Source organism: Cygnus olor, chromosome 1 (assembly GCF_009769625.2).
Source record: "Cygnus olor isolate bCygOlo1 chromosome 1, bCygOlo1.pri.v2, whole genome shotgun sequence".
Lineage (NCBI taxonomy): Eukaryota > Metazoa > Chordata > Aves > Anseriformes > Anatidae > Cygnus > Cygnus olor.
In genome coordinates, this window is record NC_049169.1 from 114,564,093 (window position 1) to 114,581,458 (window position 17,366).

Consider the following 17,366-nt stretch of genomic DNA (forward strand, 5'->3'; position numbering starts at 1 on the left):
TCTCCTATTATGGGAAAAGCTGCATTTTTTTCCCCAATCCTTATGTAAGCAATTCATTTGTGTGAGCACGGCTCCTAAATGAAGCCTCCCAGAGATCCATCCCTGGGGAGTAAGTAAAGTAACGTCAACACATTTCTTCTGATCCAAAATATACTGAAGTGAAATGAAAGCCTCCTGGTTTCAGACGAAGGGAGTGCAGGGTCTAGATTAGTTTGATGGGGAACAGGCTGCATTTGCGCTGTTCTGGCTCTCTGCCCCTGGGTAGCAAAAATGCTGTGGGAGAGTGAACCCCATTTTCATTTTATATTTTTTTTGGAAGGCATGACCCCACTTGCCTTTTCTGACCAAGGTACAAGAATACAGTGTTCAGAGGACAGTACTAAAATGGTTATTATGCTTAGGGAAAGCCAAGTACAGCAGAAGTCAATGGAAGCAGACGTCACAAATAAAGGCAGAAGACCCTTTTATTTCGCATAGACAAAATGCAAAGAGTGTCTCATTAAATTAATATTTAAAAAAAAAAAACAAAACAGTCCCCTCACTCCACTGACATCACTCATCCTAATTAACAACAAAAAAAAAAGAACAATCAAGGACCCATTTTCTAATTAAAAAAAAAAAAAGTGCAAAACATGACAAAAGACTTTTTGTTTTCCCATGTTCCTGTTAAATTCACAAATATCGTGATTTTTTTAAAGTGATTTTTTTTCCCTTTTTAATCTTGTCTGATGGAACTTCCAGTTAAAATGTTTCAGTTAAGTCTCCATGCACTTCGTAGAAAATCAGTAAAAACACAAACGTTTGTGAAGATCAGAAAACTGGACTCTTTTACCCAAAAATTCAGATGTCCAGTCAGATGAAGCTCACACTCAGACAGAAAAAAAGCAAGAGAGTCTTTGCACTGTCTGTCGCTCATATTATTTTTTTTTGTCAAATATTTTGGCAATCTTCTTCTTTAATTATAAATATTGGAATTCAATAAAAAAAAGGTAGCTTTCATTGGATTTTTTTTTCAGTGTAAATATTTACAGCCACTGTCCAGCCATGCTCTTTTTGTTATACCAGGGTGTAAGATTTTGCGTAGGGGTTGTTTCCTTTCAAGTGGCCCCGGGAGTCCAGCAGGGATTCTTGGGAGCTGCTCATTTTCGCTGCCTGTCCTAGCTCAGCTCCTTCTCGCTGAGGTAACGTTGCCACAGCACCAGGTTGCCATGACTGGACGTCTCTCGTGGAGGATGCCTCCATGGGGATCGGCTCCAGGACAGTGGGGCGCTTCAAGGTTCGGCTTTTCTGTGGCTCCAAGCAGGCTTGCCCCAGACCCAGGTCTCTGCTCGCGCCCTGCACGCCACGGTTCAACAAAAAGTCCATCCGGAGGTACGGTGGCAAATGCACGAGATCACCTGGAGAGGCAAAAGAGAAAAACAACACCTTACGTATGGTCCATGCACTGGCTGGGGGATTCAGATGGATGCATTTGGCCACCCCAGTGAAGGATCTGTAATCAACCCAGCTGCAGCATTTACAACTCATGTATCATCTCTCATCTGTTTACTATGCTGTGACCTTGCAGAGTCAAGGGTAATGGGTCAAGGAGCTCCTGTGGGCAGATCCCTAGGAGTTTGTTGTTCATATTTGCTATCATAATGGGATGATTATAGTAAGAAGCACAATATCTTTTACATGCACTCATAGCATGAAGAAGGTAAACCGAAAAGAACAGCAAGTTTTTTCTCAAATTCCTTAAACACAAGGTCTTGGTCTTCATTTCTCAAAACTTGGACAACGTGGAGTCTTGGTAGATTTCTATGTTTTATTTTCTGTTTTGAATGGAAACTTCCACAATTAGAATTAATGACCCCAATCCAAAGTAAAATGCCAGACTCATTTAAAAGGGGTGCAAGGATGTTAAGGCTATAGATTTAGAGATATTTCCAAATAAAACAGAAAAGCATTTTTGTCTTAACATAACAACATTTTCCTGCCATCCATCATCATTGTGTTTAAGCCACTAATGATTTTCTACCACTAACAGTCCTATGGCCAGCAATATGCTGTTTTTTTATTTTTATTTTAATTTTTATTTTCTTTTTTTGGCAATGAAATGCACTGGAGCTGGCACCCTGGCTCTTGTTTCCCCCTTCTTCCTTTCTGTTCTGTGTTGTCAGTACATATTCTGGTGTGAGCATGAGAAATAAGTACATGCAAGAAGAAGCCTTCTCAGGACCCCTTATTTATTATTTCCCCTGATTTGTGAGCATTTCTATTTGGGTTTGATGATGGCTCATACCAGATGATTTGCCTTTGCTAAGCTGTTGAGTTCCAATAGATGCCTTGGACCTGCTGTCAGGAATAAGCCAGCGGTTAGCATTACCACCCCTGTATCTGCACATCTATTAGAACTGCTACAGAAATCAGTTTGACTTATTTATTCTAGCCCTGCCTGTTAGGTATTCATAAAATTGCTTCAAGGAAATGAGGGGCAATCAAGCACATAATGAAATGCATTTCTAAAAATATTTGATGGTGTAACCTCACATATTTACAAAAAAGAAAAAAAAAAAAAAAAAGCACTGTTACAGGCACAGTCAGGAACAGCATTTTCACTTCTTTACAGGCTTCTGCTGCAGATATATAGATTCCTTCTTATGGCTGATATAAAAACCATAGCCTTAACCACAGATGGGACGCATCCTGAATGTTTAAAGTAGAAGATTCTTGGACCTATCACTCCTGTGTCTACATGAGCTATTTACAGCTCGAGAAACTAAGGCTGACCTGTGCCAGTGGCATAAACAGTAGACCAGGAAAGCACTTCTTCGTAATAAAACAGCCTATAAAAATTTCATTTTTCCTAACCAAGCTAAAAGCTCTCCAGTGCTTTAAAATAAAACAGGTCCTTTACTGCAATTCTTACCTGGAAGACTAATAGCATCTGCTCTACCCATGATTTCAGGTCATAGACCAGGAATTGCTGAGGAGCTACATTTGGGCAGAATCACTGTTTATTCCTATAGAAATCCCCCAGGCACTGTCTGACACCATATGCTTTATTCTAGTTGCACCTCCAACATGGATGCACAGCGCAGGGTATTTAACCCCCACAGTGCACATCTCAAGGTTAGGCTGACAACGGCAACATTTATGTAAGGTTGAGAGAGAGGGGGAGGCTTGTGCTCATAATCACACCGATTACTGCTTGAAAAATGGGTTGTGGTAGCGTTAATTGGTTTTGCTCATTTACCTTATTTTCCTATAGCACATTCCACGCCAAACACATTAGGCGCATGAGGGCCAGTTCAGCTGAGACAGCAACGTGCCTGCTGCTGGGGTGAAGTACATCAGGACACAGACACACAAATTGGCAGGCACAGGGAGGTGCCCACTTGCTCTGCTTCACTCCAGGCATCAAATTGAGCAGCTGTAGAGCTTGCTGCAATGACCACTCCCTGCAGGCTGCAGGGAGAAGACCCTGAGGCTGTATCTTTTGTAGCATCCTAAATAAGGAGCCTTACAGCAGCCACAGTGGTGGGCAGAGACAAGCACCTCCAGAGTGTAGGAGAGGGTGGTTGTGTCCCCATCTCTGCTTGAAAATGAAGGCAATGAGGGTCTTTGTTTGGCTGCCTCAGGCACAGGATTTCTCAAAGAGATACTGCCTCTGAGATAGCAGTAGTTTTGTTAGGCAGGAAAATCTTACAACTAACTATAATACCAAAGTATTATCTTCTCTCTTATCAGGGGAAACAAGGAGCGTTTAGAAACTGCTGGGGCCAGAAAGTGGGGTTTCTCTTGTGATCCTGTATATAATCCCCCATCAAAACACAGCAGTCCCTTTTGCCTAGCAGGTGAGGACCAACTTTCTGTGCTGCACCTCCATCCCTGCTTCTCACAGCGACGGGCATTTTCCTGAAGATCTCTGCCATCCTGATACCCTGTGAGGCAGGGTGCACTTCTCTCACCTGGCATGTCCAATGTCACAATGCACATGGCTGCACTAAGACCGGCCAGGCCACCTCATGCACATTACCCCTTACTTTCATGCCTTGCAGTCAACTTTTTGTGAAGGAGCCAGTGCAGAGCAGCATCCGGAGCGTGGCTCATTGGCAGCCTCTAGCTGTCCCCTCAGTCAGCCGTTCCCGTATCTTAACACATCCCCATCTCTTGAGAGCAATGGGTATGCACGGACTATAAAAAGGATGTGTTGAACCTTACAGAGATGAAGGTTGGTTTTCAAGCTGCTGTCTAGACATTTCTCACATGTAGTTAAGAGCTTTGGGCTATGTTAAAAAAAAAAAAAAAAAAAATCCCCCTCCATAAATTTACACAGGAAGGCGTAGTCAATAATCTGTATAAAAAACATGCAGTCACTTTACTGTGATTTTTTAAATGACTGCGGGCAAAGTTTCAACAGGGTTATAGTAATGAGAAACTAGAGGATGTAACTCCTTCTCCAGAGCTAGATACGCAGTGCACAATCTCTGGCATCACTTAAACGGTGCACTAATAATTCAATTAGGATGTACATATTTATGTACATTTATGTAAAAAGTGCCAGTCCTACTTATAATCATCAAGAAGTATCTTTCCCTCCAACTACTTCCAAAATAAAACAAACATTTAAATTTACTGGGAAAAAAAAAAAAGAGAATGTAACTTTTTCTTTGCTAGGATTGAAACGGTATCATAGTATGAAAGAAATTCTTTGATTTATAAGGACTAACATGTTTCTGACTTAAAAACATAGCCCTTGAAATATAACCACAAAGCTTCACTTTTGGCATTCCTTCATCAATTCTGAAGGTGTTTTAAAGAAGATTAAAAGCCTCTTACCATATCTATATATGGAGTTATACCATATCTATCTATATGGAGATCTATCTTACCATATCTATCTATATGGAGTTACTTGGAAAGATTTTGGTTCTCATTCTTCTGGACACAACCGTATAGACATTTTTTTGATTTCTTACTAGTCAGCTGAACAAAATTTTTTTTTTTTTTTTTTCAGGCAAAGCATTATGAAGTTTCAGGATGGTTCACTGCCTTTGATGCTCTAATTACCTCTTCTCAGTGGTGTGTGTGCCTTATTAGTAATGAAAGCAAATCTTTCAAGTGCATGAGCACTACAAATGAGAGTGTTTAATAATTCATGCATTTTGGCTTAATTAGTACAAAAATTATTCAAAAACATAGTTTTATGATTTTTTAAAGGAAAATTTGCTGTATTTAGAAAAATAGAGTTTGTATAAAAATAATAAGCATCCAGTCCAACCCGAATGTGGCAATTTAAGCCAGAGCAACCCCGGACTTTTTTTCTTCTTTTTTTTTTTTTTTCAAGTGGCCAACTCTCTAACGAATTACTTAGTATAGCACATTTAAGAAAATGATACCTTCAATAAATATTTGCAAACAAATGCTAAAAATCACTTACCATATTTACCAGAAACAATGCAATTTACAAGAAATGGAGTATTTTCTGAGTTAATGCATCACTGAGAAAAAAATTATGTACTTTTATTTCAGTGCAGCTGAGGTGATACAAAAAGTTTTAAAAAACAGTATCTATTTTTCTTCTGGAAGTCAGCACCAGGTACGGGAGGGTGTGGGATGAGTTTCACAGTCTACGTGAAGGAAAACATACCACTGCCTATCTTTTCTGGGATTTTATTCAAGGAAGCTATCTTGTTTGCAGAACTAAACCAAACTGGGATGCACTCTTTTCTCCCTGAAGATTCACTCTTTCAAATGCTAGAAAGCTTGCATGCGTTTTTGCTTTTATCTGCTCCAGAAAATCTAACAATCTGTGCTATATTCAATACAGAGATTATCACAGACTGTAAAAAAGATACTCTCACCAAGTAGTTACGTGATAGCTATATGCATTTGCTCATGAATCATAACTTCTACTAAAGCAAAAGCAATTTTCCTTCACAAAGCTCCAGAACAGATCCCCTCAACTGCCTGATGAGTTTCAAGGTCTGATTGCCATGTGAAAGAAATTCCACATTGCTTGCAGTATTATTTCAGAAAAGTTTATAATGTAAGATCAGTGACTCTGACGGGATATTTTCGTTAACAAAGGTAAGAATAAGACGGGGTGAATAGGGCACTCACATGACTTACTGGAATAAGGGATTGTGTACAAAAAGCTCTTGAAGATGTCCCTGGCATGATCTCACAGGATCAGTGATCATGCCAGAACTGAATCTATACAGCTCCATCAGCATGGGTAAAGTGCCTCGCTAATGCAGTTATTTTGATTTCGGAGGCTTTCTGCCATTTGGAGTGCTATGGGGGCGGCACTTTGCAAAGTGCCACTGTGCTCAGCATCGCCTGCCTTGCCCTGTGTTTGAAGGGGAAGCGCTGGTGGGATATTGTGTTCTCATGTGAAAGGAAGCGAAGGAGACAGAGCTGCTGACAGCTAGCTTTAAGTTCAGTTTCATGCTGATTAAAAAGTTTAGCGGGGCTTTCCAGCTCTCTAGCACAGTAAATAAATCAGTGAAGTCTTTGCTAATACTCACAGGCTGGTTGCTGATACTCACAGGCTGTTTTTCAGAAGATTGCCATAGGAAAAGTGAATATTGGAAATGAAGAAAGGGTGGGAAGTTTGCAAGGCCAAGGTGAGAGGCTTGATTGAAAAAAAAAAAAGAGCACAAGCAGTGCTCGGAGTCTTTGTCACTTCAAAACCTGGCACACCGTTAAAAGCTAGCAGGTAGAGCTTTCTTAGAGAGCTGTAGCTTGAGCTGCAGTTGGGCTGATAGCAGCAACAACATTTCTCACAACTGCTGCTGTCAGCACGTGGAGCAGGCTCGTGCTCCCTCTCCCTCCGTCTCCAGTCAGTGTGTCCGCTCCCAGCACCTGCTGAGCTTCGTGGTGCCCGCCTTGGCTCAGCATCCACTCGAAGGATGAGGTGGATGCTTGCTAGAAGCTTGGAGGATAATTTTTTTCCTTCCTTCAATGTCTGTTCAGATTGGAGCCACTTTCCCAATGCTCTTTATTTAATAATTATTATTTTCTCAGAAATGTTGCAGCAAAATGAAACAACTGAACAATCAAAAAGTTCAGAGGGATGCTTTAAGCAACACAGCTCCGCTCTCTGAAGCCAGTATTGATCTGTACTGGAAATGGAGGTGACATTATCTGGCAGATGAGATAAAATCATGTCTTTACCCTGTTCAGGTTTGTGATCACATTTAGGAAACAGCCACAATGCTTTAGGAAAACATGCTGATCTTCCCATTTCTAGACTGAGAAATTGGAATCCCTTAACACACTTTTGAGTCTGTCATTTATATCTGGCAAGTTTCCCTTTTCTTTCTCCGTGAAGAATGCACCCTCATTTGAAGACCTTAATTAAATGCTGCACATTGCAATCTGCTAAAACTGGCATTGTCATAAAAGCATTAACAATACCAGTTAAGTTTCACACACAAAAATAAAATCAACTGTTGCTGTTGACTACAGTCATTGCAGTTACCTCATGTGAAACACCAGAATGTCAGGAAAACTGTAATTCAGGAGCCAAATTTTCTGCCGTTATAATTCAGAGTAGCTGTATTGATTTCAGCAAGACTATAAATTGATTCATACTTCCTGGAGATTAGGTTTAAGTGACTGAAAATGATAATTCAACCTAATGCGGATCTTTTTTTTTAATAAGATGATTCATTTTGTTATTTAGATTTAAGCCTTCTAATTCCAAGCAAAAAAAGCAAAAGCATGGCTGCTACAGTTTAACTGAGCTCATACATCTGTAATATATCAGCATAACATACTGTTCATCTGTCTAACTGGATGCCAGGAGACATGATTATGAGATTGTTACCTAGTCTTGAAATGCCTAATGAAACAGGAACCGAAGCACTACATTTTGCTTTAAGCTCGTACAAGCAGAACTTTGGTCTCACGTATGGGGCCGCACTTGTAAAAATCTGTCAGGATGCTCGGTACCTTTCAGAAGTAACTTTACTGTTTAAGGCAAACTGCCTTATTTTTAAAGGACTCCCGACTGCTGAGCTGGGGATGTAAGGACGTAAGAAGTGATTAACTCCAGGGGCCAGATGACCTACGGAGATACCTTGTGGATGTTCAGTCTCACAGGGCAAGTGCACCTGCAGAACTGGAGCCTCTCTGTTTCGATTTAATGCAATGTCTAAGTTAAAAAAAACTTGTAAAATGGACCTCACCATGTAAATCAATATAGTCTCTGAAACAGAAAGTTAGAAAAAATTGTCAATAAATAATGAAATGGTGATAGAAAAGCAAAGTATGGGAGCTCTCTGTTCCCATCTTTGTCTTGTCACGCAAGCTGCTTCATGCATTTTTTAAGGATGCTCTGAGACAGCCCTCTCCTGTCTGCTGGTTAAGCTAGGGGAGTGGTGCTGCAGCCCTTGCTCAGGTGCCTGTAGTTAGCAACACTGGAGTTTCAAGATGAGTTTGCTGATCCTTGTGCAGTGAACAGAAACTGTTTAATTATGCATCACTTCATCTATGGTTAAATTGATTGTGGCTCCATGGAAAGGGGCTTCCATCACAGGTTTATTCCTGGGATATCTTGGGAACCCAGGCTAGAGAGGTGAGAAACTCAAACCATACTTATGGTTCACTGAAGTCAGTGGGAGCCACTCTGTTGACCTCAACAGGCTTTGCACCATGCCCATGACTTCACGGCTAAACCTGACCTCACCTGTGATGGGAGGCATAAGGCTCCGCTAATAGTTGTGGGGAGGTCAGGCTGCAACAAGGAAACCAATATCAGCCCTGCCCTGCTGCTCTGATGAAGATGTCTTCACGGATGGATTGCTGTAGCTTGGCCTCCTCAGGTCCATCAGTTTGAATCATCTGAGTGCTGCTGACAAAGTGCAGCACTGCATATTTTTTAATTAATCCACTGGGGCAAGAGCTACACCTTTCACATTTAAATTAAGGATGCTGGCATGAAAAGGTAAACAATACTGAAATATGCCTATGTGTACATATAGCTATGCTTTAAAAACAAGCATAAAAGGAGCTTTTACATGGATAGCAAAGACTATCACTACAGTCAAATTAGGAACGTATTTTTTTTTTCTCTAGTTACACCAGTTCTCAAATTACTTTCAATAGTCTATTAGATCTCTTCTAAATCTAAAACTATAGTAATATCTTGTGGCACAGGAGAAACTAGGAGAGCCCACTGGGTGAAGTCATTAAAAGCAAAAACACCTGTAAATAACCACAAGGACCTTAAAGCAAGGCTGGAACAACTCTTGTCTGTATCGGAGCAATTGCTTCTGGTTACCTTGGGCCGACTGAGAGGCCTCACAGAAATCATACACACTGCCTCAACAATATAAAGATGAAATGCTTTGACATTTTCAAAATTAAAATGCTGTGAGCAGGCCAAATCTATTTTCTTTTTTAAAGTAAGATTTTTTCCATAGGCGTGGTTAATCTTCAAATCAAAACAATAAATAAATTAAATGTCAGTAAGAAAATATAATTGTGTTGTCAGACACTCCCAGTAAAGTTCCTGAGGAAGAGGTACCAGTTGTTTATCTCCTTTAATAAATAAATAAATAAAAATCTTCCTAACACCAATATCACTGATTCATAGACGACAGTTGTAAAAATAATTCAAATTACTTTTGTTGTCAGTGAATTGAGTTTAGCTTTCAGACTTTTTGTTTGCTACCTAAAATGGAATTTTCATATCATAATTGTACAGAGAGTTTGTAACTGAACAGCTGCCCTATTTAAACTCATGATTCACACTGATAGTTTCCCTTTTTGATCTCATAGTGTTTTAGCTTCTGATCTGATCCTGTTTATGTTCCGTTTTATTGTGCTGCCAAGGTTAAAAAACTTGCAGTGTGAACCTTCCTCTACAAGTCCACCAGAAGCAAGGCAATGATTGCAAGTATGTGTTCATGTCAAATTAAATGCAGAATTAAATGGGTTTCATCTCTGCAGAACATTCAGCTTTATACAGCAGAAGGAGAAAAAGCTCCTGATAGCTTCTGCAGAAATAAAAGCTGAGAGAGGATAAAGACAATTTACTCTCATCACTAAAGTGCCATTTCTATGATAAGAAACAAATAGCACAGTCTTTTTTTTGTGACATATTCCTAGTTTTCCAACAGCATAAGAGGAAATAAAAAGAAAGTGTTCCAGGTACAAGAGAATCTAATATGATAACATTAGAAATGCTCACCTAGGGGTGTAATTTCAGCATATATCATGTATGTGTAAGTAATTATACATACAAGTTAACATGCACGTTAAAAGTATTTGCTACAGTTAGAAACATAGGCACGGAATTTTATTTTGCCCACTTAACAACAGTTCTGCCTATCTTATTGTTTTGCCACCTGCCTGTTTTGATTTGTCTCCTTATGTAGTTTTCTCAGAGCTGGACATTGGTCTCTGGTTGTGGAGCCATGTTGATGATTTCTTCGTTCTATATATACACTATATATGGTATGTGCATATGCATTTATCTCTCTCTCTATATATATTCCATTGCATTTGAAACCAGACAGTGCAAGTATGGAACTAAAAAAGAAAACAACCCACATGTTACCATTTCCTACTTTGCTGCAGGATTCCTGAACAAAAAATGTCAAATGTAGATCCCCCCATATCTTCATGAAATTCAGTTTTGGATCTATGAACTGCTGAACTGTACTACTCCATTTTCAGTCAATGCAGAATAATATAACATACATGGGAAAAGGAGGCAAAAGGTAAACTGGAGGCCTTAAGTCAAGAGTCCCAGCTATTAGTGAATCTCCCGTGGCAGAATTTGTATCGGATTCAGTTACTGCTGCAGCTTATAGAGTGCTGACAGCAACTTCTCCATAGAAATCCTGTCTCTAAATAGATTCCATCACTATGTTGCACTTGTCTTCATGGAGTGGAAGCAGGAAATAACTCCTTCACCCTTCAATTCATAGATCAGTGGAAAAGAGTTCACATCTTTTTATCTCAGGTTACAGGGCTGACATTGGAAATATACAGTGCTTTCTATTAACGTGAACTTCATATTTTCCTTAGTGTGTTAAGCAGCTGATTTTTAGCTGTAGTGACTGAATACTGGAAAAGAAGATTTGCATCCTGAACATAAATTTTACCTTCCTCTTGGTTGTTTATAACTACATTTATGCACTGCAGGTGAGGTCCAGCCTCTATTTTAATGGCCACTTGTAAACAATTATTTAGTAAAGTGTTTTCATTCTGTAGCTTAAGAATTGTCTGTAAGCTAAGGTTTTGCTATTCAAGTCAGCAGAATGAGTTAAAGCAGCTAGAAATTTGTAAATTGGGTCAACAATGCTAATTGAGGTATCTTAAACACTGAAAGGATTTCAGTATTTGTGTCTTTTCTAGAAAACGTGCAGCAGCCTTAGGGTGAAACTCACTCTGCCTGACTTAGATGCCCAGCTGAAGAAACCCAGACCAAAGTGTCCACCTCTCCCTTCCCACTGGCTGCATAAGGGGAGAGCTCACACGGTGGTACCCCTCCAAGAATTGGGCCTCTCTGGGTAACAGCTAGCCTGCACTGCTCAATAGTTTCACCTGTAGACATCACTGAAGGTGCTGATGCCCACACTTGCTTACTGAGAACTTGTCTGGGAACAGGCCTGTCCTCTGGCTGCTGCAAGAAGGCAGTGGCTGCCTGCCAGATCTCCTCTGGGAAGGAGAGGCTGAGCAGGAGCGCTGGCAGACAGAGGATGGAGCTCTACCCTCAGGCATTAGCCAACAACCCAACGGTGGCAAGAAGAAAATGCTTCCCTTCGAGTATCAGCTTAGCAAACTGGTGCTTCTGCTTTGTAGGGACCCAGGAAAGCACTCAGCTTTCCTATCTAGCAATGTGGTTTTCTTCCCATCTTCATGGCTGTGGAATCAGTTTCAGGAAAATCTTTTTTTTTCAGAGTTTGTCTGTCTGCACCTGCGTTTTTTCCTCCACCCACATGCAGGTTTCTTTATAAACTGATTCCTTTCAGCAGCTGAAAACCTGTGGAGAAGGTTCTGGGATATAAAATCTTGGGGTCCTTTAAATGGATTCAAAAATATCTTAGTCTGATACACCCAGTGAAAGATATCTGTTTTCTAAAAGTGTATCTGAGATGCTGTTAGTCATTCAGAGTTTATCAACTGATAGGATGTCCAAAGAGGAAGGGAAGAGGCATTGCCAAAATGAGATTGTTCTTTTTTTTTTTTTTTTTTAACAACATTAGGTAGAAAAATTTCTGTCTGGTCCGTCAAGTCAGGCTAATCCTTAAGGATAATATCATAAAATCAGAGTATTTTCAGTGACAATTAACATCAGAAAAAAAAATTATAAAAATCTGTGGGTCTGAGTTTTGCAGCAGCACTGCTAAAGGAAGCCTTCTGCAAATTGCAAGAGACCTGATGAAATTTTCTAGATATTTCCTATTCAAGCACCGGTCATCTATTATTTCTTCTAAGTATGAATTCCATTGCCGGAGGATGCAAGCAAATGATCTGTCCACAAAAAAAAGGATATAGATAGCACTTCGAAAGCATGGAAATATCAAAAGATTGCCCAGTTAATAAGCCCAATAATTTAGTAGAGATGGAAAAAAAAAAAAAGGCTTCTTGGCTGAGACTATTACCAAGATTTAAAATTATAATAACAGAAATCTATTTTTAATAAACTCTGCTACTGCAATGTTTACTGCAGTTAAAAATAACTGTTCTGGTAACTCAATTTGTGGTTAATTTTTTGAAACAGAAAAGAAAAACAATATTGGAAATCTTTTTCAACCTCTGCAATTATCTTCCACCTTTTTACATTACAGACTTTTTGACGGCACAGTGGGAGGTAGGAAAAGTGTATATTTCTTTCTAATTTCTGTCCAACCTAGTTTCTGAATGAAATATTTGAATGACAGCTTTGGAGCATGAAGGACTGACTCATTTGTCAACCTCTCAGGTAAACTTGGGGTAGCAATTGTTGAAACCTCTCAATATTAATATGACAGTGTGCCTCAGTCTTGATCTGAAAGGCCCTAGTATACTGTTGAGATAATTGCCCAGTGTGCAAATTCCTTGAGAACCTGATCTTGCTAATGATAATTCTAGTGACAACTGTGATGAACAATGGAACGTAAACTATGTTGATACCATTTTTATATCATGAAGAGTATTAACAGTGAACATATGTTAGGATTTCAAAAAGCACTTTTCTAAAGGGTCTGATTTATCCCTTGTGTTTAAAGTACTGCTGTGCTATCTCTACTGCTCCAATTTTCTCTTATAATGTGCCTCCTGGGACACATTACCACTCTAATGGCTTACTGAGCAATGTCACCACCTCCAGTGTGTCAGCTCCATGACCTGGGCAGATCAGGTCTGCCAGCTCTGGGAAGCCCAGAAAAACTTGTGTGAAAATCTGCATCTATCTTTTCAGTTTTTAGAAACTATGCCAAAGCTGTTGTTAGGCAGCAAGGCTAGTTTGATTGGTGGTTTAACATGTGAGATTCACAGTTATTATAAAGGAAAAATAACAATGTTATTGTTGATGCTGAAGAAAAACCTACAAATAATCTCATCTCTTTTCAAAGATCTGTCTATGAAGTTGTAAAGATCAGAAAGAAAGGATGCCTAAGACATGCTTTTAAAACACTGAATGTGAGAATTCATAAACATTTTACTTTCATGCTCCATTTCTGGTAGTTATAACTTTTCAGAAGTTTAAGAAAAGTGTAACTCCCAATTATTTATTCGTTTGTTTGTTTAGATTGGAGAAAAATTAATAACGCTGTCTCTATATACTTGAAAATTTTGGTCTGGTCTCAAGATAATGATGCAGAAAACATCTACAGCTGCTTCTACAGACAGATAGAAGTAACCTCTATCATATCTAAGAAAGTCGAATGATGTTCAAGGATCACTTCCTCCAAGCTCAAGAGAGGTCTGTCTCAAAGAGCAGGAAGTCAGGCAAAAATGCTGGGAGGCCTGCATGGACGAACAAGAGCTCCTGGAAAAACTCAGAAGAAAAAAAGGAGTATACAGAGAGTGGAAACAGAGACAGGTAACCTGGGGGAAATGCAGAGGTACTGTCCAAGTATCCAGAAATGAGGTTAGGAAAGTGAAAGCCCATTTAGAGCTGAGTCTGGTTAGGGATTTCAAAAGCATCAAGAAGGGCTTCTATAAGTACATAGGTGATAAAAGAAAGACCAGGGAAAATGTGAGCCCACTACTGCATGGAGCCAGAGATCTTGTGAAAAAGGACAGGGAAAAGGCTGAGGTACTGAATGCCTTCCTTACTTGGTTTTTAGCAAAATCCATCTTCAGGAATCCCAGGGCCCAGAGATCAGGGGGAAATGCTGAAGTAAAGAATATGTACTCTTGGTGGAAGAGGATCGGGTCAGGAAATGCTTAAACAAACTGGACATACATAAACAGATGAGCCTTAATGGGGTACACCCACAAATTTGCAGATGACACAAAATTGCGAGGAGTGGATGATAAACGAGAGGCTAGTGCTGCCATCCTGAGGGACCCAGACAGGCTGGAGAAATGGGATGAATTTCAAGAAGTATAACACAGGAAAGTGCAAAGTCCTTTGCCTGGGGCAGAACAACCCTATGTGCTAGAACATGTTAGGAGCCACTTAGCTAAAAACAAAAATAGGTTTGCAAAAAATGCCCTGGGGTTCCCAGTGGACACCAAATTGGACATGAAGCAGAAATGTACCGTTACAGCAAGAAGGCCAACAGTATCCTGGGCTGTATGAGGAGTGCAGCCAGAAGGTCAAGGGAAATGATCCTTCCTTTGCAGCACTGCTGGAGTTCTGGGCTCCCTGCTACAAGGGAGACATGGACATTCTGGACAGAGTCCAGCTAAGGACCACTGAAGATGGATAAGGGACAGTGGCATCTCTCCTATGAGGAAAAGCTGAGACAGATGGGACTGTTTAGCGTAGACAAGAGAATGATCAGGGAGGAATTTTCTATGTATAAAAACACCTCAAGGGAGGGTGCAATGAAGACAGAGACAGGCTTTTTTCAGTGGTGTCCAGTGCCAGGACAAGAGGCAATGGGCAAAAAGTGGAACACAGGAGGCACTGACTGAACACTAGAAAACATGTCCTTACTGTGCAGGTGATAGAACACTGGCACAGGTTGTCCAGAGAGGCTGTGGAGTCTCCTTCATTGTAGATCTTCAAAAGCTGTTTGGGCATGGTCCTGGGCAAGTGGCTCTAGGTGGCCCTGTTTGAGCATGGGATTGGACCAGGTGACCTTCAGAGCTCTCTTCCAGCCTGAACTATTCTGTGATTTTGTGATGCATTAACTTCAGCTGATATGTAGGGACATGTACTAAAGCACAATAGGCTTGGCAGTCTGAGTTATAAAAGAATAACCATGCCAAATATTTAGATCATTCTGAAGTCATGGTGCATATCTCAGATTTAGTATGACAAAATTGCTTCATTGCCATATTTGCTAGTTACTGCAGCATTAGGCATGATTACTCTGTTTTTCTTTATAAGTATAGTATTATTTTTTCATGGCATAATCCATGCTCTTTTTGCCTCTTATGTCTGAGCTGACTTCATGAAACTGATTCTTGTTTCCATAAACCAAACATCAAGAAAAAGGAGCAGAAATCCAGGAGAAGTCAGAAGCAGTTCTGACTGCTAACCTGAGTGCATATCTGCGGTATCAACTAACTAGAAGGGAAGAGGTCTGTAAGACTTACATTGAGCTAGAATATGAGGCAGCCAACTATTACACATTACTAATTGCAGAAATAGAGTAGTGCATACTGTGAAGAAGTTCAGAAAAGACAGTTGTAATTCATAGTTATAGTGCTGGAAATGATCAATTACTAAGCTTTCCTGGACATTTGATGAGCCATCAAATTTAATTCAAGGTGACGGAGTGAATGAAGACACAAAAGTTTTGATTCAATTTCTGAATGAAAATGGTGGGGAAGTTGGGAACATCAAACCAGGCTGATGTCAACTCCTGGAATACAAACCATTGAATCTTGATGACCATCACCACCCCCACCCACCCCCTTTTTCCCCCCCTGCAAACAAAGAACATTCAAGCTCCCTTCTCCTTATAATTAATCTCAATGTGGAGTGACCTGAGGTTTCTAATACTGCTGGATAAAGCAGATTGTTGGATGATCAGGCTTGACCAAACAGGTACAGAAGAGTCCTGTGAAATGTTGAGCAAAAGCAAGAAAGGAAACAGTGACATGAGCTGGGATGCCTTCAGAACCTCACAGGAAGGTCTTCTGAAACCAAACCTCAAATTGTAACTTTTTGCTTGCTCACCCCAAACACTTATGGTAGCAACAAGGTAAGAAACAGGTGCTGTTACAGCTGAAAAAGTCTTTAGAAATCAACTCCATCATTACCTTTCTTGAGTAAAGTTGTATCTTTACTATTGGCTAGTTTTAAAATGACTTGTTTACCAAACTGATTTTTTTGTCACCATCTTTCTGAGACAGAACAGTTGGAGATTATTTTGCAAAACAAATACTCTTTATTGCAGAACTCTAAACCTTTATTGCAACCATGAAAGTTGCTGCAGGTAGCATTACAAGAAGTTTTAAAAGTGAGGTAAGAAATTAGGAAAGGGAAGGCATAATTTATTTAAAGTGACATTGTACAAGAAAGAGAGTTAGGTAAGAAGAAAAGCAAGCACCATCAAAATAGGTAAAAGTTATCTTGAAATAAAAGACTGACTTCAAGGAAAAATAAAGATGGGCTAAAGGAGCATAGTCAGTGTTTAATTTCAGATGTTATCATCTGCTTTATCTGTTTTATGTCTCTCTTTTTTTTTTTTTTTTTAATTTCTTCTCCCTGTTCCCAAATGTACAGGTTACTTTGATCAGTTATGTTTGAATTATCAAGAACTTCTGCAGAATTTCTGAAGTGGTGGGTGAAAGAATAAGGATGCCCTGTAAGTCCTTCCTGACTGATTTTGAACACTAAACATATTGGTCTGTCTGCTACTACTGAAAATTCTCTTTACCAATATGTTTTGTTCAAAGCCCCTCATAAAGTATCCTTTAATAATTTATCATTCAATAATTATGGGCCAATATTTAAGTTGTTCCACTGGAACATTGCATTTATTGTCAAGATATTGAAACTAATTATTCAGTTCACAGCATATTTCATTTTCTTACTGCAAGGTAAAGCTTAATGCCAGTCATGAATAGCAGGTACAAATTAAAATTCAAACCATTTAACAGACAGAGTAAAGATGGTTAGAAGTGTGTAGATCGCTAGAGGATCTTTGATGATATTCCAACACCAGAAGCTTTTAACTTAAGCCCAGGTACTAAATTTTAGTGCAGTATGCCCCTAAGAAAATCATCTTTATGTGAATAATTAGAATATTTCCAAA

At 39.6% G+C, this 17,366-nt stretch overlaps 1 protein-coding gene across 1 annotated transcript in view; it reads right to left on the reverse strand.

Annotated features, from left to right (window-relative positions):
- Positions 1–204: 204 nt before the first annotated feature.
- The window catches only part of DSCAM (DS cell adhesion molecule), a 475,090-nt gene continuing 457,928 nt past the window's right edge, over positions 205–17,366 (reverse strand). Inside the window, 1 exon segment of the mRNA XM_040530051.1 lies at positions 205–1,397. Within this exon segment, the coding sequence (XP_040385985.1) occupies positions 1,057–1,397 (341 nt within the window). The 3' untranslated portion in view covers positions 205–1,056.